Source organism: Centruroides sculpturatus, unplaced genomic scaffold, assembly GCF_000671375.1.
Source record: "Centruroides sculpturatus isolate CEXI.00-Female unplaced genomic scaffold, Cexi_2.0 scaffold1171, whole genome shotgun sequence".
NCBI classification, from domain to species: Eukaryota; Metazoa; Arthropoda; class Arachnida; order Scorpiones; family Buthidae; genus Centruroides; species Centruroides sculpturatus.
In genome coordinates this window covers 173,989-201,243 of record NW_019385411.1, presented here as the reverse complement: position 1 = coordinate 201,243, position 27,255 = coordinate 173,989, and the positions used below count along the sequence as shown (strand labels likewise).

Sequence of the window (27,255 nt, the reverse complement as noted above, 5' to 3'; positions counted from 1 at the left end):
TTATTTGGTGATTTGTTTATATCTTACTTCAATATAAATTTATAAACAGAGATTTTATTTTCAGGCAAGTGAAATTTCGAGAGTTAAATTTAAATTTCTTATACCTTATGTTGATATGCATTAATTTTGTTTACTATTTTATATTTTACAAATAATAAACTTTAGATTTAGAGTTCTTTGAATTAATATTAATCATTCTATGATGTAATAGTGTTTTCAGCGTCTATAAATAAATATCACATTGTATTATGTAAATATTTCGTAAATAAATAGTCTTTCAATTACGACGCTATTTCCCTCATGTAGAGTTTACTTTTTAATTCTCTATATCTAAAAGAGGTGAAATCACATTTACGTATTTGTCATAAAGAATAATGCTTATTATATATGTATAAAAAATAACTTTTATTAGGCTGCAATTTGAAAAATTTATAGGTTTACTGTCGTCCGTCTGTCTGTCTGTCCTTGCTTAATTTCGAGAACGAAGTTCGATAGATGAACGTTGAGACAAGATAAGGAAACGTTTTAGGCAGGAGGCCCCGATTAACTATAACTATATATGAACTTGAAAACTGGAAATCGTTGCGTTGTTTCAATTCAAAACGCTTCCCCTGTAAAGAGTTAATGGGTGATGGCATGATTCATTTGCTAACAGGAAAAGTATAATATACTTTTCCCGTTAGCAAAAGAAGTTTTCCTGTACAGGGGCAAGACACTACTAATTTGAGGCAGAGAACATATATTTTAAATTAAGTAAATTAAGAATATGACTAAAAGTTATTATATTTTGATTAAAAATTGTGGCCCAGATAACTGACATTGTGACATTGTCACAATGTCACCATAAATAATTCCTTATTATCCTCACTTCCCTGAACCTCTTACCAGCGCGTAATGAGTATAAGAAATATACAGTAGGTGACAAACATTTTCAAACTATCTCGCAGTTCTTCCTCAGGTCAACTAGCTTAGGAATGCTTCCGAACAGAGCATGTGGAATTCGACAGGATTGAATGGCATTTCGACAAAGTCAGTTTCGCTTGACATGAGCGGCCGTGAGCTGGTGAGGTAGCCACGGGCCAGCATCTNTATAATAACGAATATCATAAGATAAAAATTTTTATGTAGACATTTAATACTATATTTAAATCTGCTTTAAGATTATCGAGTCCAATTAATAAACAGCAATAATTTACGAAATATTGTGTAAACCAATGAGACACATTTAAAATAAATTTCCTCATTATATCTAAAGCGACATGGTAACTAAATATTATGAGAAAATATTTCTTGAAAACTTTTTATGAAAAGTTATAGGCACACTTAAAAAAATTATTTTGTATATATTTTTGTTTGAAAGATAAGTAAATAAATAAATAGGTCTTGAGAAAATGATACTGTTTAGAGGTGGCCGTTATTGGGAGGTAACGGTTTTATATATAGGATATGCTTGTATTTTTACTTCTCTAATATTATTCCAATTACGAGAAATAAACATTAAATTTATTAAGAATTTATAAAATTATATTTATCGCAGCAAAGTTATTAATTATTATAAAAATTAAAATTGAAAATTAAAGTTAAAACTTAATTTTTAGTTTGCCAAATTACTTTTTCTAAAATAACAAAAGAATGACTAATATTAACATAGAACACTGTTTATAATTCATCTGTTCTCTTAACTAGATTATTGGATGGGTTAATTTAAAATATTTTATTTATTTATTGAGTTTTATTGATAAAATACGGCGAAAAATAATTTAAAATTTACATTCGCTTTATGCCTATATTTATTACAATTTATTTAAAGAACACAATAAATATATCTTACATAGAAATCATTAACTTTCAATTCTACCGAAGATTCTAATAATGCTAATAGGATTAATATAATTTATAAGCTTTGCATTTATATTCATCATGCAAGGCGCGCCGTCGCATCGAGCGCATTCTTTGCTACACGGAATACAAATGGCTTATTTATATTCTTACTTCCGTTAAAGTATGTTTAGTAAAATTGTATAAATTTGTTTAAAAGTTTTCAAAATAAAAATCAACATTTTTATTTTTTAAAATGTATATTTCAATGGAAAAAACGACACCATATTCTTAGTATGAAACATCGAAATGCATACTAAATATAGCTTAGATTGAATAATTTATTTGTAAATATTTTGTAAAATCTTACAAGAGAACGCTCCCGTACTTCGTATTTTTCAGGGAATGAAAACTTTTTTAAACTTTATATATATAAAGATAATTTTTATTTATCCAGCTACATATAAACCCACTTTATGAATGAAATAAGCCTACATTATCTGGACAAATAAAAATTATGTTTTTATACCGAAGTTAACTAATTATTTATAAATATTTATTTTATTTATCCAGCTACATATAAACCCACTTTATGAATGAAATAAGCCTACATTATCTGGACAAATAAAAATTATGTTTTTATACCGAAGTTCANGTACTTCGTATTTTTCAGGGAATGAAAACTTTTTTAAACTTTATATATATAAAGATAATTTTTATTTATCCAGCTACATATAAACCCACTTTATGAATGAAATAAGCCTACATTATCTGGACAAATAAAAATTATGTTTTTATACCGAAGTTCAACAAGTATTTATAAATATTTATTTTATTTATACAGATACATATAGGCCCATTTCATTCATGAGGTGAGCCAATACGTAGCTGGATAAATAAGAGTTATGTCTTTATACGAAGTTCAACAATCTCATAAATTAATTTATTCGCTGCAAATATTACTGATAATGTTAAAACATGTTATTTTTCCCTCCAAGTGGTTAAACTGAATTTTATCGATTTTTTTAGAATTGTTAAAGATTTATTTTTAATTCAATCTATTTGGTAATAACTTACATTTAACTTCAGTATGTAATTGAAATTTAGAAACATCTGTTACCGAAATTTTACTACATCATTATCAAAACTTTAATGTTTTCTTCTATACTAGCTATCTCATTAAAGTTATTTTGATGTAGCTTATTCTAATAAAAAAAGAGAGGAAAAAATTAGATCGCGATCGATTTATCCCCTTCAAACTACTTGGACTGAAAATTAATTTTTATCCTTTTGTATTCTATGAATTAGAATTAGTGTGGCAAAAAGAACTTTCGCCTCACCTTCGGTTTACGGTTTCATAATTAATTATTAATAATCAGTTTGATGCGGTCGTTATTCAGCACTTTGTTGTAAAGTCAGGATAATAAAACGGCCATTACCACGAGAAATATTCCAATAGTAAATTACGGCACGTGATCACGTGTGACATTCGATCGAGATGGCGGACGAAGGTCACCATTTTTCCAATACTGCCCTTGAGACAGGTAGAGAGGCCCGACTTTTAGGACCGATTTGATGCAAAGTTGAATTTGCCATTTTCTACATTTAATAAATAAATAGGAAGAATTAAATCCATGATAATCATGAAAATGTAAATTATAGCTTTATTATTCATAAATAATTAATATCACATAATTTCTCGCTTATTTTTTTTTATTTTTTTAAAAATTTTTTTTTTTTTGTATTTTTTAATACGATTAATCCTTTTTATGCTGTTAAATTTAATCTAACTTTGAGCAATTTATACTATGTATGTATACACTTTATTGTTGTTTCAACGTTTTGCCAACGCGTCACGTTGTTTGCCAGGCGCGACGTTATTTAAAATCCGTTTAAATTAAATTAAATTTAAATTAAGTGAGCATACATTTGAATGTAATTCATACATAATTATTATACTATCACTATTATACTATTAAGAACATTTAAGTTCATTATAAAATTATGTTTCTACTAAACCCATAAAAATTAAATACTTTCTTATATAATTTACTTGGCATATCATATGATTAATTTAATATTCTTTAAGTATTTTCTTTATTACAAATAAAAGTTAAGCAAATAAGAATCATCATTACATTAATAAAGGTATTTGTCTATATTCTTCATAAATATTTTTAAACTAATTCCAAGCCTTCCGCTGTATTTAATCGTGACTGATCTATGAAGATATCTGAAATGTGGGGAAAATATGGAATGTTCAGATATTAAAATCTGTATATATATGTAAAAGACAATGTCCGCCTGTCTGTCTTTTAACGTTCTTAAACCCTTCGATCAATCTGCACCAAAAGTTTCATAGTTACTCTCCTGGATTCCGAGGAAAATTACAAAACCCGGACACATCACTTCCTTTATTTCATCCCCTTGACACTTTGTGATAAACTAACTAAATCGTAAGCTAAAATAACCAAATCGTTAACATGGTTTTCACTTTATTACTTTCTTTATTACTTTCCACCCGAGCAGCGCCGGGAATACACAGAATCTGCTAGTTTTTAAACAAATTTTAACATATTTTCAATTAATAATTTAATTTGGAGTTTGACTCGGCAATTTTTAAAGAAATGATCTTGTATAGAAATTATCACAGCGTATAGGAAATTGTAAAATAAATCAAATAAAATAAAAAGAGACTTATTAACGCTTACAATTACAAAACTAAGAACTTTATTTAAAATTCACAAATTACCCTTATTGACTTTCTAATTTCGCTTAATTGAGAAAAATTAATCGCACTCGTAATAATAGATTTAGAAAATTCGGCGATTAAACCAAAAAATTACATTGCAAATTAAAGTACGTAGTTTTGTAATTGAAAGCGTTAATAAGTCTTTTATTTTATTTATTTTTGCAATTTCCTATACGTTGAGAGTAATCATTTCTTTAAAAAATGCCAAGTCAAACTCCAATATTAAAAATATTGCAAAAAATTAGCTGTTACAATAATTGCATTATGAGTACATTTCATACATTGAAAAATTGTTTTTTAATATTGATATTACTATAATTTGTTTTTTATAATTTTGATCTTAGAATCTATTTTCAATTTCAAACTAAAGTTTAAGAAAGTTAAAATTAAACTTTTTTTAGTTCTTAAAACTTATCAAATTTTCTAATAGGAGAATTTGTCTGAAAAATTCTAAAAAATTTGCTAGTATTAATTTTTAATCGTTTAATATTTATACTTTTTGAAAAATTGTAAGTTTTTCGATATATCAGCATTTATGTGATATATCAACATAACTTTTAAAATTAAAACTGTGTTAATTCGATCACGTTTTTCTGCCTTGTAGTTTCTAAATTTATTGCAGTTCTGAATTAACATAGAGTATTCATTTTATTCACTATATTATAGACACATAATACCGCATCGTTTAATTTTACTGTTGCGTTGCATGCCACTGCCAAGTTTAATGTGTCGTAAACTAGTTTAATCCTCTATGAAATAAGTTGAATAGTATGATGATGCGCATATATCGTAGACATTCATTTTGCATATATCACTATGTATTTGAGCGTATATGCACATTTCATATACCAAAATTTAATGAAAAAAAAAAATGAGACAGCGCAAAAGCAAAATCCTGTGACATGAATAAACCGTTTCATTTTATTCGTGTCATAAAAACGAGTCTAATATAATAATCGCTTTATACTTATTTTTTGCCTCTTCAGTGATAAAATTAATCTCAAAATGATATTGATATATATTTTATTACTATATTTATAACAGCATTTAAATTTGGGAATGTCATAACATTATTTATCATTATATTTGTATGGTTATAATTTAATTTCTCCGAATTTTCGTTGAGAAAATGTATATTATTATTATTATTATTATTTGTATTCTGAATTAAGAAGAATACTAATATTTTCTAATATGTAAAATATCTATAAATAAAATTAAATAGCACTATTTAATGCATCTTTAGAAAAAATGAATAAAAAGGCTTTTGTTTATCAGACAATTTTAAATTAAATATTAATTTAATTTAGTATTTTAAGACTTATTATAAAATAATAAATTTGAGGAAATGAAAATTATAGAAAGACGAAAACTGATGAATTATAAACGAAAATAGATTTTACATGGTTACTTATTTGTTTCTCACCTTCAAACAGCATTGAAAAAGAGATTTCTGATGATACTGATAAAATCCAATTTTTTGAATATTCTATAATATAAAACACAGGTTCTCAAACTTATTTCGACCATCGCCCACTTTCTTAATGTTAAAAAACTTAAAAAACTTAAGTTAAAACTTAAGTTAAACACTTAAGTTAAAAAATATGGGAGCACTAGAATTTTTAGTGCCCCCATATTTTTTAACTTATCTTTTTACATTACCTTCTGTTGCATATCTTAAAAACAGTTATTGCAAATATAATGCATTATTATATGGGTAGGATAGATAGGGTGTGACCCATATCATATTTCTGAGATCAAAGAATGTTTCAATGAGAAGAAATAAAACTCATATTTAATCACTGAGACTTCTACTGCCCCCCTGAAATCCTCCAGCGCCCACAAGGGAAGCGTTATCGCCCACTTTGAGAAAGGATGATATAAATATAGTATCATCGATTATAAACCAAATATGTTTATAGTCGAAATGCTTAGATAAGTGTTGAAAATTTTCAAAAAATATAATAAATCCGCATGTTTGAATTTTATAAACCAAGCTAGAGAAACTTATGATAGGATGTGATTCACATCCTACTATATTAAAAGTTTAACTTTAAACCACTTTATTAAAAAATGATAATAATAATGTGGTGGTAGATCATCAGAAATTTTGACTCATAAAAGTTGATCACATCGTGTAGTATACTTTCATGAATCAAAAATATAAATAACATGCTATTTTATTTCTACTTTTTTAATATAAAAACTTATTAACCCACTCCTATAAAATACTGCAAAACATAGTTATGTTTATTTAGTGCACGATAATTGACATTCAAAGATCTCTTTTTATAAAGACCCTAAGTCATAAACTAAACAGAAATACTTATCATTCATTCACCATAACAAAATTGAATTTTACTTCCATTCGTCACAAATCACAAATTTTGTTTCTCTTTGGCACACTCATTTTCCACATAAAGCAATATATGAAATAACAACATAACCTAGATACGACTATCAACACAAAGATCACGTTTCATTTCCTAGTATTCGCACGTGCTCTTTTTTACTGTGCCACAATCAGCCACAAAGACGATCACTCTTCTTTGTTTCTCATACAATTTCATATAGCTTAGCCAGTGGCGGCTAAAAAGGAAAGGGCTGCAGGGGCTTAAGCCTTCTCCATTAGCACAAAAAAAATTTAAAATTTATTATTTGAACTTCAAAACGATGTTTTTAAAAATATTTATGATGGCAAATCAATCCAATCGTTGTGCACATGTTAACAATAGTTACCTTTCAATTATCCAAATATTTTTAATTTTTGAGTTAGCCCTTTGGGTACTTTTGGATCCGCCAATGGACATAGCGCTAACAACCCAAATCCGCAGTAAAAGATTTTAAGGTGGAAATATAGAATCCACATTTCCATGAAAATTGCAAATGTTTTTCGCGTTTAAATAGTCCATATTATCCACAGTCGATCAAAAAACGATGCCACAATCGACTTGTTGACCATGGCCGTTATAGACCATCTCTTATAAAATGTATTATATCTGTTTAAACATTTAAAAATTGGCATAAATGTAGTAAATTTAATGTTGAGTATATTTTAATTTAATTGTTGGTTTTATAAATAGCTTCTTACCATAAAAATAAAATAAAATGGTAGCTGTTTCAATTTAAATTTAAAAAATGGCTTTTTAAACTGGGTTCATTACAAAACAATTACTATAAGTGACTATCATTTATATGATAGTCGCTTATTTTATAGTATTTATATTTTATGCACAAAACAGAATAAAATAAAATAAACAGAATAAAAAATTTCTTAACACGTAACTTAAAACAATTTTATAGCAATTTGATCAATATATATTAAGATATCGCTGTAACATCGATATCTATATAGTATATTAATTAAATAATTGATTATGTACAGTATGTTTGTATATATATATAGTAGTTATATATATATATATAACTACTAAAATTAGATCGAGTCTTGCATAATATTGAGAGGGTTTGTGTTTTAATTAATTATTTTTAAATCAGTGTCAATAACGTTTATGTATCTAAAAGATAATTTATAAAATAAAATGACATTTTAAAGTAATTTTTTAAAAAAATAAGTAGATACTAGAATACAAAAAGAAGATACATGGGAATGTGAGACAAGTTAACGAATGTTACATAATTTGTGTTTTTAATGTGTAATATTAGAAGCATTTATCTGTACTTTGATATATAAATAAGTTAACTATTTGCTTACATAATGAGGTTGACAAAGGTTAAGTTCCATGAAACTAGAATAAGACGTTTTAATTTTAAAAAAATACTACTTGTTTCTTCTTCGTGCCTCATTAGGAGGACAAGATGACGAACATCTGGGGGAAAGTTGACATATGATTTAAAAAAACAGACAAATACAAATTATTTTTACATTTGGAACAGTGTCCCTTAGTACAAGCATCGGCCACGCTTTTATTTTAAACGATAAAATTAGAACAAAAGAAGTGAAATGTAGAAAAACAGGGCATTATTTTAGCCTACTGGAGTAAATCGCAGGTGATTTTTCTGTCTTCACAGATGAAACATGGCGCATGCCACAAACTCATCTCAAATTTATTATATTGAATCCACTCTTTCTTTTAGTGGATCTTCAATTTTGTAGATTTTGAAAGATGTATGTCTTGATTAGTTATCATAATAAATTCTTGCTAAGGCGAGTTGACGATTCGTCAACATCTTCCAGTTGTCTTGCTCCGTATTCAACAATGACATGCAAAACGAAGGCAAACAATTCATGAACTAACGCTGCAAACATTACTTTCACTATTATACAAAATAGCATACTCATGGAAAACATGTCGGACACACGAAAAAGTTTGTTATTGATTGAAATTCAAACTTTTCAGCACGACCTGTAGCAATTCAACCATTCAATGTCAGAAGGGACCTGTTGATAGAACGTTATATTTACATTAGACAAGTGTTCCGTTTATCTGTAGATTATCTTAGAAATGAAGTTCGTCACTCTGCTCCATCTTCCATCCACACGCACACTCATATTCCTATACAGTATATACAGCTTGAATGGTGTTTATATCAAAATAAATTTCTTGCGATATTTTTTTTTAAATTTTATAATATGACAAACACATCAATGATATATCAATTCACTAATATAAAATACACCAATAACATATACTGTACAAATAACAATAGCATCAATTTCTAATTTTAATTTTTTCTAATTTCTTCAAATTTTTAAATCTTAAATATTATTGACTAACACATTAAAATCTAGATTTTTGTGTAATTCTCGTATGTTATTAAATGGTTATAATACTGTAAATAGAGATTAGCATACATTTTTAAAATCTAGTAATTATTGTCAAAATGAAGATAATTTAGATATAAAATAATAAACTTTCACCAAAATATAAGCCATTAATTATAGCACAAAACATTTTTCATGTCAATTAGTATATTGTTTTATAGATTAATAATAATTCATCCCATTGGATTATTAAGAATTATTTCAATTCTTTAAATAAATTACGACTGATATATATTTATACTTGGGTCGCAAAGTTCATTTGTTTTTAGAAAAAATTTACTCTTTTGTTTAAAAATACTTTCTTTAAATTTAAAGAAATTTATTATTTTTATGACAGGTTTATACAGATTATATACATATATTTTTTTCACTTATTCGCCTCATCGTTTCGTGATTGTTGCTACGCATATACAATGTTATATTATGAATAAGTTCTCTTTAAATTCTTATTATCCTTTAACAAAAGACATGATATTTTTTAATGTATAAACATTAGGTATTTTGTAAAATTGAAAAATTCTTGAATTAATATCTTAATCATTACGTAATATGTGCCAATTGAGTACCTGATATAGAGCCTGTATTAACTTTATTATTGTCTTTATGTTTTAAAGGTGTATATTCTTACAGTTCTTATAGTTCTTAACACAGTATATGGATTGTTTTAAATTCAAAATAATATTTTATAGTAATTTTCTATGCAATGTGATGCCATTTAGCATCGTGTCAAAACTCTATTACAAAAATTTAATCCAACTGTTTCTATAAGTATATATATATATATATAAATTATGACAAATTTATTTATTTATTACATTTATATCTGTAAGTAATTTATTTAAATTACGACGATAAGTTTTGATTCAAAAATAAAACACACCCACCCAAACCCACCCACACACAATTGTCAATAGGTTTGTGGACAAGTGTCGTTACAAAATGGTATCGAAACAGGAAATCATTTTCTTTGGAGTTGTCCTACAAAAATATATTAATACTATTCGCATTTTTGTATGATAAATGTCTGGAGAAGCAGGACGTGACAGACAGACAAATCGCATTTCCAGATATTTCATATATCGAGTATTAAAAACTCTACTCATTCAAAATTAGCTATAAACGTTTACTATTTTTAAATATTAATACAGTAGTGATATTTTTCCACAGAAAAAGCTAAAGTAAGTTGAATTGAGTATTCCTTTTCTACTGAAAGTGTTTTGCTTCAACGATTCAAAAGACGAAAAATAATTGAATAGCCTTTAATGCATCAATGATTAAGAATTAAACAGATAATATATGTTATATTATACGTAGGCCTATGTGTATAAATTGATCAATTGATTTTTGAATTGGAAATTATAAAAGTACTGTACGTGCTCATCGATGCGAATCTTTTTATATTACAAGTTTCCTGCATTGAAAATATAAACATTTATTATTTTTATTCTTTCCAAAAGTTTTATTATTAGATTTATACGGAATTAGTAAAATTCATTTTCTTTTTTTTGAAAACTTGAACCAATAAACAGTTTAGTGTGGAAATTTCCAGTTTGGTTTATATTGAATTATATTGCTTTATTTACATTATTCTAAATAAATTGCAGCGTTATAACAATTTTACACACACACATATACACTTTAAAACAAATTAATGATGTACTAATTAAGAGAGCACAATAAATTACGAATTTAAATAATTAACTAAGTAATAAATAAATAAACTATAAATTTTAATAAAGCTGTATTTTATTATAATTTAAAATTTATAAAATAATTTTATAGCGTAAATTTCACTTCTATTTACATTTTAATTGTTTATTTAAATCTTATTAAATTAATCAATGCACTCGAGTCTCTAATAACGGCCATTTGTAAAAGCAACCATGTCTTCAGGAATGTTTCTTTTTAAAATGTATACAAAATAACCTTCAAACAACGGCCATTTTTAATGTTCTCGTTAATGACCATTATTCAGAGGCTATAAAATTTTACACAGAAAATTTGAAGTTGAATCAGGAAAGAGAAAAATTATTTTTAAAAATACTAGTCTGTTTGGTTTATTTAATACATTTTATTGATTAATTCAATTGAACTCTGAAAATTGAATCATTTCATAGAGTCTGCGCAATTTATAGATAAATGAGATTCCTTTATTTATCATAAAAAACGCATTTTTAATTATTATCTCTAGTTAATCTAGCCAGTGCATTAAATTAAATGATTTGACAACTTACAAAAGTCATTTTTACAAATTATTACTTGCATGATTGTTCATTGCTAAAAATTACAATAATTTACTCATATAGTTCCATATGAATGACAAAATTAACTGATAATTTATTACCTAATTTTGTTTAAAACTTAAGTTATTAATTCACATGTCTAATTGTTTGGCTGCAGTCGTATAAATTTCATTGTCGTCCATTGTCAGTCTGTCCTTCGTTAATCTCGAGAACGAAATTATAGATGAAAATCGAGACCAAATATGGAAAACTTAGGGGACGGAGGCCCACTCAGACTAACTATAGCCTATACGAACTTCCGGTCTGAACCAAAAGCTTGTGATTTTTTAAATTAAAATATGATTAAAAATTGCAATCAGGCATTGTGACGATGACACAATTTATTAAAATTAAAATTAAATAGTCTTTCAAGAAAATAAGTTAATATTGACATATGTATTGATATCAAATTACTTTCTTAATAAAATCTCATAATAGACGAAAATGCTTAATTAATAATTAAAATTCCAATATTATTAATGATTATTTAAAATAATTAAAAATTATAAGATTTTTGAAGTAAGGTAAAGTAAGATGAAAAATGTAATTTAACGATGCCATTTCCAGCAGCATTAGAAAAAACAGAACAAGTGCTGTAAATGACATTTTACCAATATTTTATAAGCAAATATTCATAACGAATATTTGCACATTTGCTATAAAATGTTAGAAGTACGTTTCTCTAACGAGTCTAGCATATACAAATAACTCAGGTTTATATTTTTGCTTTGTGTTGCATGTAATATTTTATGTGACAATTCAACTCCGAATTTTAACTCTGATTTTGCAGTATGTCTAAATCATTTTGTTTTAGAAAGTTTTTATTCATTTTCTACGTATTATTATTTATTTATTGCATTATTTCAGCCTTTCTCACTATCTTACATCACCATATTAAAACACATTTTCATCTTACTATTTCTAAAGAATTTACTAGTCATTTTTTACTTTTACTTTCCTTCTGATTTTGCTGACTAATTGGGTTTTATATAATATTCTTCGTAAGTAATATTTTATAAATATATTTTTATTGATATAAGCTATATTTTATCAAAATAAACTTATATACAGTATATATATTTCTAAATTAATTTGATAAATTCTTCTTGAAAATTGAGTAAAAATGTTAATATCTTCCGCTCGGTAGATTAGAAATGAAAAATTAAATAATTTTAATAAAAAATTTTTAAATTAAATATTTTCTTAACAGTTTGTCAATATAATTTGCATTTATAAGATGTTGTTTACATCATAATAATATATCACGGAAAATATTTTAACCAGGAAAAAAATAATCTAAATATTTAATTTTCAACATCAATTCGTATCTTTAAAGTATAAAAATTAATATAAAAAATAATTTATATCGAATTAAATAATAATGATTTAAGTAAAGAAGTTTATCCAAAATTTTAAATTGGTTCAGTATAAAAGAATCATCTGTCAATAAAGTAAATTTCCTAAAAAACAGTCCTTTTTTGTAAAATTATTCAGAATAAAAATTTTAAATTTTACTCGCTATATAAGCGTTATTATTAATAACTTTAAAATCGAATTTTTGAAATAAAATAATTTATTTTTTATCGTTAACTTTCAAAATAACGAACTATAAAATTTGCAGACTGCCATTAAAAATTTATGGTTTTCTGTGGATTTATATTTTATAAATTGAGTTGACATATAGGCCTACAGTATTTGCTATTTTTTTTAATTCTTTTTATTTTTATAAGTTCATATACCAAAATAAAATAAAATAAATAACTAAATAGAAATTATTAATTACGACACGTTAAATCTAGCTCTATGTTTATATATTACTAAACTATATTTTTAAAATTCATTTATTATATAATTTTATAAATGTATAAAATGATGAGATTATTCAACCAAAGCATTATGTAATCCTACGATTGTATAGGCCTAATGTTAAAATTTACATAATACAGTATTTAATTTATACTAAAATTTATATGGTAGAAAGTTACTATCTAACATTACAGGATAGGATTAATTTCTATATAAACATTATGCAATTTTACAGAAAATTAAAGTTAATATTTGTATTTTTTAAATTGCATTAAGATGCAATTTATAGTATTTTGTTATTATATTATTACATATAAGCATGGTAAATATTGCGGAAACTGTTATGAACTTTTAATCAGTTATTATGATTCTGCTGAAAATTATATGTTTATTTACTATTTAATTATAGAAACTTATAAAAATTATTTTATTCGGTTTGCCATACTTTAATTCTAATACTTCGCAAATATAATAATACCGTTAATATAAAATGCAACATAACGATTTGAAAAATATTCATATGTTTACAATATTGACCTTAGTATAAAATTATTTATTTGTTAAATATTTTTACGGGTTTTATTATTATTGTTATACAAAAAATTCAAATATCTTTTGCTCGTATTTTCGAATCACTCGATAAAAATTTCATAAAATAGATAAATCGTATATATTAAATAATAAATACCCTTGCTTAATGTATTTTAAAAACGATAAAATCCTTAATATTGATTTTAATAAAACACGAAATTAATAAACTGATTTTAAAGTTTAGATACTATTAATCTCATAGAGAAATCTGAATTACCGAAGTGAAGCCACGTGCCGATGGTTGCACGCTTATTATTGACTAGCTTTGCGACGCGTGCGCAGACAAGAAGATAAAATCCTGTCAGTGCTATCTGTGCCGGTTTGCAGCGGAGGTACGGTGGCATTTACATCGGTGTCGTCTGTCACATCCACAATGTGCAACTACATCACTTTCTTGATCGTGGCTTTAGCCTTTTTCAACGCGGTAAATGCAAGGCATAAAGTATTGCTTGTTTTAGTAGATGGATGCCGCTGGGATTATCCAGATACCGATTCTACTCTGACAGGATTCAAGAAACTAGCCGAAAAGGGTGTTAGAGCCGAGTATGTTACACCTATTTTTCCGTCCAATTCATATCCAAATTGGTACACAATAGTTACAGGTAAGAAGCGCTTCGTTCTTAATAATAATACTAATATTAGATTTTTCTTTATTTATTTTTATTTTTTTTAAATTTTTAAATTTTTTTAAAAGTTTTTAAATGAATAAATTAAATTATATTTAACATAAATATTTTTAAAATTTTGAATAAATTAATTTAATTTTCACAGCGCTTAACTTTCAAAGCAACAGATAACTTGAAATCTGTTATAAAGTCATTAAACATGCACTTGCACTATTGTTCTTGCGAATGCAACTCTTTATTATATATTCTTCATTCCATTTTTAACTCTAAAATGTAGTAAATTTAATAAATTAAAAAAAAATTAAATTATTGTAATTGTTGTAAATCATCTCTTAACGTTTGCGATACTTAAATTAATTAAAAACTATGAATCATCGAAAATTTTACTTTAATTAAATTTAAGATAGACAGAGATGTGATTTAATTAACGGATTTTAATTAACATTTAAATTTTTTTTTTCTAAATTTTGTTTGAGTTACAAATGGTCTGTAAAAGGCATACTCCACGTAAGGTTACATCAAGGTGGATACTTAATATCGAAGGCGACCGTTGTAACATTTGGTTCCAGCTTGGCCGGTTGTAGACCTCGAATGTCGCTTCGAATGAGAATCAATGAAACTGCCGTTCTTCTTACTTAACAAACTCAAAATTTCTGTCTTATTTTTCAAAAGCAAGCTCATTTAAATAAAAATTATAAGAATTTATTTTGAAATTTTTTGAGGAAAAAATGAAAAGTTTAGCAAAGAGATAGAGACGCGAAAGTTAATTTATATAAATACAACACAATATAAATTATTCCATATAATCTTAAAAAAGCAATAAGTTGTATAACAGAACATAAATTAATTTTTTATTAAGGTTAATAGATCAATAATTTGATCTATTAACCCGTGCAAGAAATATATTGCACGGATTAAAAAAATAAATAAATATATTCTAGACAATATATTGCTTTATTTGTGTTTTTAACCGTACTGTACAATTTATAATTAAATATCAAAATTGAATCTTAATCATTTAATTCAATAGTTTGCGATTTTTGTTGCAAAATACATTAATTATAGAATGTTAATTTTTGCATTCGTTGACACACAAATCATAAATAAATAATAGATATAAACCATACTTTATTTAGATTAAAGGATTTAATAGTCTTTATTTTTTGAAAATAAACGTGTAAATTTATATCTTTCTTGAATATAATTTTAGATATTTAAATGTATAGACTATTAACAGTTTAGAGTTATCCGTTTGTCTGAGCATTATTGATTTATATCAGTTATTAAATAGATTATTAGAAGTGATCTAAAAACCATTTGGCCTTTTTAAAACAATTATTTTTTTCCAGAATTATTGGTACGTTTTAACTTTTCAATAGAAATATCTCGTAAAATGAATCTATTTTATAAATATTTCTAGTCAGAACTAATGAGTTCTACAAAATTACGATTGAACTCGATGAAAAACGTACGAAACTATATTTTTAAAATTCATTTATTATATAATTTTATAAATGTATAAAATGATGAGATTATTCAACCAAAGCATTATGTAATCCTACGATTGTATAGGCCTAATGTTAAAATTTACATAATACAGTATTTAANTCTAACTTCTCAATTGTAGGGTTAGAACCTATTAAAATATGCCAATTAAGTTCCCAAATTTAAGAAATGCTTATAAAGACTGAAAACTAAAAATTATATACTATTCGCTTATTTATAAATATTTTTAAATGCTTATATATTATATAAATATATAATCCGTTCTGACTTTTAATAAGGCAATTGATATAAGCGTTGATTGTGAAAACACATATAAAACGAGGCTTTATTTTGTATTTACTTCATAATAAGTTAAAATTAAAATCTATTTAAATACTTAAAAGTGTGTTTAAATATTTTATTAAAGAACTAAAATGGCGATAGAAATACACAAAGGCGTGTATAACATTCTAATAAAATAATAGTTTCTCTTAATTAAAGACTGGAATTAATGAAATTAAAATAACTTCAAGTCAACGCGATTATTTATAAATTAGAAGAAAATTTCGGTATACTTAAAAAAAGATTTTAAAAAAAAAGATTAGTTTCTACTGTTATAATTACGTATGTAATGTTTACTATGCAAGTTCTTTCAAATTTGGCTTTGATTCATTACTAAAATTAAAATATGAATGAAAAACCGAGCTAAATTTAAAACGTTCTAAAATTAGAGTTAAAATTTTTTCGTGCTCATCGAATAATGTAAATAATGCGTTTTCTATAATCTTAGAAAATTTTTCAACTATCTAACAGTATTTACTGTTTATCTGATTGAAATTAGTGTAACTAAATAGAGATTATATAATTGAATGTTATTTAGTGGATGGATTTTCTATTCTTCATGATAAATAAAGTTTATTTTTACAATTATAGGTATTTTACACCTTTTACGATGTATGAAATAAATTTTTGTTGTTGAAGCGGACAATATTTTATATGTTTAAGTAGACCAAACATGTTAAGTATATCTAAGATGTAGACTTTCATCTGCATTACAAGTTATAGCTTGTCTTTTCATCTGTAAACAACATAAATACTTACATGTGCATAGGCCTTGATTTTGCTTTTCTCTGTTCTTCAGCGTAAAAAAGTTTTATCTCATAAAGAGTAATATAAATGTCAAATAAAATCTGATCTGATCTATCAAACGTTATAAATAGAATGTTTTATAAACTATATTAAACACATGCGTTTTAATAAAATTTCTTATGATAAAACGAGATATAACAAACATTCATTCTGAAACAAGTTATTAATTATGTAAATTCAAAAATTAATTTTACAGATTTACATAATAAAAGCAAAGCGATTTCACATGTAGCCTAGATAGTTACTTTATATCGATTTTTTATACAAAGATTGCATGAGTTTTATCTGTTTTGAATAACATTTTAATTACGTTTTGTACATTTTACACGAAACTAATTTAGATAATTCCTAAAATATTTTAAAAATCTCAAAAAAATTTCTATTTAAAATCACTTAAGGAGCGTAACATATCCTAAATTCAGGATAATTTTTTCTTATTGTTATATTTGGACTGGGTTTATAATTATAAAATGCAGTACTTAATTAGTCAAATTTTTTATCTGTCTGATAAAGTTAGTTTTTGTGTATCTGCATTGTATAGTTTCATAGAGATATAATTTATTTGCTAAAAAGATACAAAATATTTTTCTAGTCATCGAATTAGACTTATCAGATAACTACTAATCATTTACAACAATTATTTATTACAAGAGCTAATCTTTCATTTCTTGAAAGCTTTCGGCACAAAGTAATTTTCTAAACATTAATATTAAAGGACTTCCAGCTAAGTATTAATATTTATAAACATTCATTATATATTTATATATAGGGTTACATTTATCCTTTCTTTCGAAGCCTATCTCGCAAAACTAGGAATCATCATAAAAAATTTATGAAGTATACATATAAGTTATGTGATATCAATTAAATATCATCTTCAATTTTATCATAAGCTAAATAAAAATACAGGAATCTTCAAAAGAATTTTACAGTTAAAATGTTTCTAAATATCTTTAAAATATATGTATAAATTTTAACTCAGTTGTAATACTATCAGGAGAGATATAAATTAAGTAAATCGTGGCATATTTATTGGGTAACTTTAAATCGTGAGTACCTTAAAACTAATTATTAACTTTGTTCTGTCGCTGGTAATGATGATAAACTCGATAAAGCAAGAAAGTAAATTGAGAATCTAAATTTCTTCTAATGACTTATTAACAAGCGAGTTAAATATCGAATAGCATAAAATCTCGCTTCTTGTATTTTATTTTATAGCATAGTACTCATCGAAAAAATAAAATTTTATCTATTTAGCTAATGAATTCTGAATGTATTCAGAAGTTTAATACGTTCTAAATATACAATAAAAATGCTTTATCTTCAGTTTCTTTTGTAAAAATTTAATACCTATTTTACAACATTTTAAAACTTATAAATCATTTTTATGAAAATAATCAGAAAATTTTTAAAATTTAGTTTATTTTATTTTAAATTATTTTTAATTTGCTTTATTTGTTTATTTACTATTTTTATAATTAATTTAAAAATGGATAAATTTAGGTGTATAGAGTAATTTGCATTTATGCCTGATGGTATGGCACAATTAAATTAATTTTTTAAACTAAAATAGTCTACTTTTATTCGGAATAAATAAAAATATTTTTATCTTATTTACAAGACTCCATTCTCCATCATTTATTATTCTTTCTTTCCTTATTTTCTAAATTATTCTTTTGTCATAAACTTTGCCTCGTTCAATCAATGAATGTTAAATTTTGAAACATGTTTTCATTCTGAATAATAAGGTTTCGTATTTATTAAACTACAAATAACTAAATTGTATAGCACGCCTGGAATGACAAAAATCTTTCATTTAAAGACTATTGGAATACGATTTAAAATTCTGTATAACTTAATGCATTCTCTCGAAAATGGATATTGCAATTTTCTTTATCTGCATTCTTATGCCATTTTCTTTAAATGCTTCATCATCAATAAAGTAATAACGAAAAATATAACTCTCGGTCTTGTACTGTACATAAGTTTGTATTTCTGTATAACAAGGAAGACATTTACGATAACAATTTCTTTGTCCGAGTAGATGTACTAAATAACGTGAATTTTTTAAACTATCTTATATTTTAAGTACATTCCTTTTGCTATTAAAAGGAACATTTATTAAATAATGCTCATTTTATTTACGATACTTAAGAAAAATTATATGCAGATTTCGCACTCTCATAATTTTCCGTTGCTTAATCTAAATAAAGAGTAGTTTGTTATCTTAACGTGCACTTATTTTTTTGTTCTAAAAATTACTTTCTGTATTAAAACATTCTAATAGCACACGCATACATATGCCTAAGTATGCATGTTTAAATAAATTTATTGTTTTAATGATTTCTCTGATGGAGTTTCCTCATATATTTCAAAAGTATTCATTACAAAATAAATTCAGAAGTAGAATTTGGTCTATATTATTTCTTATTTTATGCTATAATAACGTCTAAAGTTATTAATATTCAGAGTATTATTATAATGCTATTAAAAGGAACATTATAGATGTATAGCCTTAATTATACGAATATTTAATAGAAATAATTGAAGTATACATATAAGTTATGTGATATCAATTAAATATCATCTTCAATTTTATCATAAGCTAAATAAAAATACAGGAATCTTCAAAAGAATTTTACAGNAATAATAATTATTAATTCTTGAAATAACAAATTTTAAGAATGATATATTTTATATAGGAAAAAATTCCTATTAATATCAGTTCATTTGATGCAAATTTTTAAAAATATAAAAGCGTATAGGTTTATATATGAAGAAACTATTCATAGTTATATTAAACAAACGTACTGTACTGTACATATTCTATATTTTTATTCTTTTTTATTATACATAATGACGAATTGTAGGTAAAGTTGATTCCTAATTAAAAATTTCTTAAAGAAAAACAATAATACAAAAGCTTTAAAATATTTTTGACAAGAGTGAGGTGCATTCTTTCAAAGTAATTTTTTTCCATTATTTTTTGCCCTGCGCGTATAAAAGAGCTTTGTTTTTTTTGTCCGCAAAAAAGAAATATTTATAAATGTACAAAATAAAAAGCAAAATTAAAATAATCCAAAAATTTTAATAGTTTTATAAAATAAGTATAATAAAATTAACATTAGCTAAGTCATAAAAGTAAATAAATTTTCATATTAATGTAAAAATTGTAAACAAAAATGACCGAACGTTATTTTACTAAAAGTTTCATAATTTGCCGTTATAAAACTCTTTTAATTACAGCCAAGCCTCGATAAAGCGCTACCATCTGTTCGCCTTTGAAATTGGTACTAAATGAAATGTGGCGCTAAACCGAAAGATCTCGAATGATAAGAATTAGATAAAGCAATGAAGTCTACACATAAGTTTGAAGGGCACGTAATTTGGTGACAACAATGCCTTTTGCAACGTCAAATCATGCATTTAATACGAGTAACACACAAAGGCTGAAGCATTCTCTATTTAATAGTTAAGTGGAAAATTAGTTCGTGAGATTTATTGGCGCTCTTTGAGTGTTGCGCTATTTAGGAGGACGTTATATCGAGATTTGACTGTATATTATTTTAAAAAATTCTATAATTTCTTATAGAAATATTATTTTCTATGAAAACCATTCCAAAATAGGAAAAAGTAACTTCAAACGTCCCAAAAATTATCATCATCATTTTAATAAGCTAGTTTTATACATGAAATAATTTTTAACGCTTTGTTACATTATATTTAAATCCTTCTTTTGATGATTAAATGATATAATGGTTAGACGATAACTTTATTAGATGATTAGCATAAATTTACACTATTGCATAACATTATGCTAAATAGATAATAAAATTAAAGTAAAANTTTTATAAAATAAGTATAATAAAATTAACATTAGCTAAGTCATAAAAGTAAATAAATTTTCATATTAATGTAAAAATTGTAAACAAAAATGACCGAACGTTATTTTACTAAAAGTTTCATAATTTGCCGTTATAAAACTCTTTTAATTACAGCCAAGCCTCGATAAAGCGCTACCATCTGTTCGCCTTTGAAATTGGTACTAAATGAAATGTGGCGCTAAACCGAAAGATCTCGAATGATAAGAATTAGATAAAGCAATGAAGTCTACACATAAGTTTGAAGGGCACGTAATTTGGTGACAACAATGCCTTTTGCAACGTCAAATCATGCATTTAATACGAGTAACACACAAAGGCTGAAGCATTCTCTATTTAATAGTTAAGTGGAAAATTAGTTCGTGAGATTTATTGGCGCTCTTTGAGTGTTGCGCTATTTAGGAGGACGTTATATCGAGATTTGACTGTATATTATTTTAAAAAATTCTATAATTTCTTATAGAAATATTATTTTCTATGAAAACCATTCCAAAATAGGAAAAAGTAACTTCAAACGTCCCAAAAATTATCATCATCATTTTAATAAGCTAGTTTTATACATGAAATAATTTTTAACGCTTTGTTACATTATATTTAAATCCTTCTTTTGATGATTAAATGATATAATGGTTAGACGATAACTTTATTAGATGATTAGCATAAATTTACACTATTGCATAACATTATGCTAAATAGATAATAAAATTAAAGTAAAAAATATCTAATCGATAAAATAAATATATTTATAATTAAGTTAAGTGAAGTCTTGTTGCTTGAAATTTAATTTAAATAAAAAAAAGGTTAATTAAATGTATTCAAGCTAACTGCTATAATTCTTAAATTGCTTCCGTTTAATAACCTTATAATAAATTATCATTAATGAAAAAAGTTTTATAATGAAAATATGTAGTTTTTATTGCTCGTTAATAAAATTAAAATTTTCTATTAAATCGCTTTCTTTTATAAATTAACATAAAAGCGAGCAACTTTTAATTAAAATAATTAATTTTTAAATTTAGCAAGTCAAACACGCGGAACACAACAAAGAATTTCAGCTTTCTCTGTCGATAAACTTTAATATTATATAATTAATTTTATATTTTAAAAATTAAATTCTCGAAGCGAAAGTTATTAAAATAAATTTTAAATTTCAATCGAAGAATGAAGACAATAGGCCTGAAAGAAAAATATTAATTACCGAATAAATCTCTTCAGCTGTGCTTTAAAGAATTTCATAGCAACATGTGAAATAAACACAGCTGTTACTAAAACAATTTATTATACAATAAATTGCATGAATTTATAAAATTTCGTACAATAATTGCATAAAAATAATCTTTAAGTATTGAATTTTGAAACAAGTAACTTTTATACACAACAATAAATTCGAATTTAAAAAGTTGAAAAGAAAGAGAAGAATATTTTTAAATTTTGAATTTTACTCTTGTTTAATATTGTATAATAAAATAAATTATATATTTCAAGATATTAACTCGTTTAAATTTCAAAGTCTATGCAGTCGAACTTCCAATAACCCGCCTCTAAACGGCGGTCAATTTTAAAAGGACGTTTCTTTTTAAAACGTAAAGTAACCTTCAAACAACGACCACCTTCGAACAATGACCATTGTTTGGAGGTTTGTCTGTATACGCAAAATAATTAATAAAATTTATAATAATTTTTTATTTTAAAACTTAGTCCTTTTAAATTTTCACAATTTTACATAGTTTTGAAAGTAGAAATGCATAGAGCCTACATGAAGCTGTCTGATTAATTTTACTCACTTTATAGCTGAAGAGGTAAAAACATCTGTTGATAAAATGCAATTTTATGAATGACATCTTCTGGATTTTATGGTTTAGGTAACATTCTGCCTCTACCGTGTTTCTCGAAGTCATTTCTCTTTCATCTCCTAGGTCTAACTCCTGGATCTTGTTCCCTGGGGTGTACATAATAAATCACATTTAACAGTAAATTTCTAAAAGTGAGATTTTATACTTTCAAATATACTTTTTAATTTATAAAATGTTTTATCAGCATAGAGTGAATGAATTTATTATTATTTTAAACAGTTTGGAAATCGTTATCTTATCAAAAATCATGTTTTCGTAAATAAAAAATCCTGAATGAAAGTCTTTCCGACAAGAACTTCATAAGCTAGTTTGTCTCAAAACTGGAATTACAGTAGAACCTCAATTATCCGCCCCCGATCAACCGACCGTCCTAGTCGGCAAATTTCAAATGTCCGCTAGTGATGTGGCGCTACAATATTTGGCTATGTCTTGGCTACTTTAATATTATTTTTACGTGTTTTAGCTGGCAACACTCATTCGACCATGAAAGGGAGCCAGTATTTAAACGAAGCTTAATTTTCTAATTTTTAACGATACAATAGCGACGATTATTATTTTAAAAAATTTTTGTTAGGCTTAACATCGATGAAAATTCAACGCAAAGTAGGTTAATAGCGATATACTAATATACTAATTACATGGGATATAATAATATACTACACTAATAATGGATTTTTTCATACTTTTCGGTTATCCGACTTTTCAATTATCCGACCAACCCCAGTCCCCAATTAGGGCGGATAATCGAGGTTCTACTGTATTAATGTTCTTACCTGAAATGGAGTTAATATAAAAGTTTATTTTGTCGAATTATGAAAAACTAGAACTTTTCAAATACAGTCAAACCTCTGAATAACAGTCTCTTAAAACAAAAAGAACAAAACAAAAAATGGCCGCTGTTTAGAGGTAGCCATCATTGAATGTTCGATTGTACTGTACTGTACATTAAGTCTTTTCTGCATATATACGAGTACACATATAATTATACAAGTTTCTATGTTATAAGAATTTAGGAAAATCTCATTTAATGCTTTTTCTAAGAATAAATTTAGTGAATGAAACGAATGTAAACTCACTACAGATAATTATTCCACCCTTTAAAAATGTCGACATTAAACTTTTAAAAGCAAAATTCCACATTAGTTGCATTCTTCACATTACTTTTACTCCTTAAATAGTTATAACTATTTGCAGTTTTTCTAAAATTTAAAACTGGAAAATAATTTTGATTATTTCCTAAATGATGTTTGCCAGGAAGTAAAAATCATTAACTTCATTACTTTGATAATTATGAAAGCATTTAATGAAATTTCACGCATTGGTTGCATTAAATTATATTTAAAACCACTCTCAGTGAATTAATAATATCAAAAAATAAATTTCAGCAAAAATATCTACTTAAAAAATATTTAAAGTAAAAGAGAAAGAGAAACTGAATTTAGTTAGAAGACATTTCTACCTGTAGCTTTTATTCCACCTCTTTTCTCTTGAATTTTGATTTTAATGTGAATGAATATGCAACATCTATTATATACTATACATGCAAATACAATAGAATCTCTATATATATATCATAAATCCTGATATCCAGAATCTATATTCTGGATATCAGGATTTATTATTTTATACAAACTTTCAACACTCTTGTGTTAAGATAAACCGTGTTGGAGCTGATAAAGATCTGTTTACATTGTCAATACGAATGTAAGCAGGTCAGTTTCTCATTACTACAAACTAAATTTTCCTATTTTCTCTTATTTAAGAAGTTCATAGAATGTATTTGTTTATTAACAAATTACTCATTTGATTGTTCTTACAAAAAATATTTTAATTTATGCCTAAAATTAAACTCATTTTTACTAACCATTTTTAAACTAGATGAGAACAATTTTAAATATTTATTTTTCAATTTTAAAATTACTATCAAAAATTTTTATTGTAAACTTTTTATAATCATGTAATTCTTGTTTAGATATTTAAATTATATTATCAATAAATACTTTTATAGTTATTAATTTTAATCAGCAGAAAAGATATTGCATTAAGTTTATGTAGAAATCTGAGGAAGAGCAAATATTACTCTTTTTTATCCAAATATTTAAAGTTACATTCAGATATTTATTTCACACATATCAACACACTTTAGTAAACTTCGACATCAGAAAATAAATTTTTAAAGTTTTATGTGAATAAAAATATTTTAATTTTAATAAATTTTATTTTGTTACTTAATTATAATTATAAATAATTTTATTTTAGAATATTTGATTTAGTAAAATTAGTTAAATATAAGCATTTAACGGCCAATTAATTTTTTTATAATATTTTTCTATAAAAATTTCATCTTTTTATAAAGTGGTAAATTAATTTTTGCCAACGTTTTTAAAACGTAATCACTAAAAAAATCTACCTAATTAGATCATTTAAAATAAAAATATTGTTTATTTTTTATTTTAATGATATAATTAGATCTAGTCAGATCTTAACATGTGTAAAAAAATTAATTTTTATAATGATAATACATTTAGTTACGTTTAATATCTACTAATAATATGTATATCAATTTCTAGTAAATTTTTTTACAATAAAATATTTGAAAAATTACAGTATAATCAAGGTCAATATTTTATAATAAAAATATTTTTCGTAAATTATCAAAATAAATAAATAAATGGAGAAATGTGGTTATTTTTCTAATATTTATAAGGAAATTTTCGAATTGAATCGTGTTTTAGATACACTCTGTATTGAAGTAAAAGAAAAAAAGTGACACATTTATATCTTTAGAAATACTGTTATTAGACCGCAAGTTATTACCATGCTACACGCTAGCATATTCGACAAAGCATTAGTTTAAAACGATTTTTCTTCGATCTAATTACATGAATTTAAAGCAGAAAAGTAGTCGTTGTCACGGTTCCTTTACTAATAATTGTCGGAAAAATCTATTGTTTAGATATGGATAGCGATAAAATGCTCGCTTGTTTCGGAAACAAATATAGTCATTAGAAGTTTTGGTTGCCATCGCGTCAATGCAAAAAGAAATATATACCGTATATATAAAATAAAGAAAAATCAGTTTAGGCACGCTCCTCCAAGATGTGATAGAATAAGTAAAGCTCAAGGTCAACAACTGGAATAGTGTCTGTCACCACAGGAACCTGGTCTTTCGCCTCTTGGTTCACTAGAAACGAACGAGATTTAGTGCTCTTGGAATTCAAAATGTCTACCATGGTGTGCAGTACTTGGCTGCTTACTTCTTCCTTTTTCATCTCTAGAAAATTTCGTATTTCAGTTTAAGTAAAGAACCGTTTTTTAAAACCTTAAATATATATTACATTATGAATTTATTCTTATGAGAAATATGAAGTTTTAATTTTACTTTTAAAATTGTAATTGATGACAAACACGTTAATCTAATACATAAACACAACTAAAACTGTAATTTATATACAGTTAGGAGCAGGGCCGTTGAAAACTTGGTATGGATAAATTGGATCCTATACCAAGCCTTATTTTTTGAACATATGAAATACGTAGAAATTTTTTTTATTAATAAATGTCTTAAAGATTTTTTTACGAATAAAAAATAAAAAAAAACATTAATTTATAGTTGTAGGAACCACTATGGGCTCAAAGAAAGTTTCCTTCCGATTATTATTTGTATATAATCTCGCATAATTATATTTCGTAATAACAATTCAATAAGTTAAATTCAATATGAAAAAGTTTCTAGAAAATGAATATTAAGGATTGAAGATTTAAAAAATAAATAAAACGTGGAAAAAGTTAGCTGAGTTGTAAATGAAATTCAATGATAGATGCTTTTATATTTACCCCGAAAATGGTTAGTTCTCGTGTAATAATATGAGAATTTATAAATAAATAAAACGAANGAAAAGTTTTTATTATATAGTTTTTTCAATATCTAAATAATATGAGGAGAAATTTACATTTAAAAATTGAAACATTTATAAGAAAAAATTGAAAACATTTTCATCAACATTAAAATGTGAGAGATTTATAGTATGAGTATTAAAGATAAAATAGCATATTTGATATTTAATTAAAGCCGAAAATTTTCTAACAAATTTCTTTGCAAGAATGAACAATAAACATTGTTTTTTTTCTCCTTGAATTTTGTTATATTTGCATTATTATAAAATAAATAATAAATACTGTTTTTAACAGAGATTATTTAATAGAATAATTTAATTTATTATACA

The 27,255-nt window shown here is 25.1% G+C and overlaps 1 protein-coding gene and 1 long non-coding RNA gene across 3 annotated transcripts in view; one reads left to right on the top strand and one right to left on the bottom strand.

The window, feature by feature from the left end:
- Nucleotides 1-181: 181 nt before the first annotated feature.
- The window catches only part of LOC111638672, a 62,456-nt gene continuing 35,382 nt past the window's right edge, over nt 182-27,255 (bottom strand). Inside the window, exons 3-4 of one of the 2 annotated variants that reach the window (XR_002758915.1) lie at nt 22,961-23,115; nt 182-611 (exon numbers count right to left, since the gene is read on the bottom strand). This is a non-coding gene — a long non-coding RNA (uncharacterized LOC111638672). Of the gene's footprint in view, nt 612-22,011; nt 23,116-27,255 lie in introns of those variants that run through there. The other variant, XR_002758914.1, reaches the window with a different exon arrangement.
- The window catches only part of LOC111638671 (ectonucleotide pyrophosphatase/phosphodiesterase family member 6-like), a 42,228-nt gene continuing 29,128 nt past the window's right edge, over nt 14,156-27,255 (top strand). Inside the window, exon 1 of the mRNA XM_023384419.1 lies at nt 14,156-14,637. Coding sequence (XP_023240187.1) covers nt 14,409-14,637 — 229 coding nt within the window. The 5' untranslated portion in view covers nt 14,156-14,408. The remainder of the gene's footprint in view (nt 14,638-27,255) is intronic.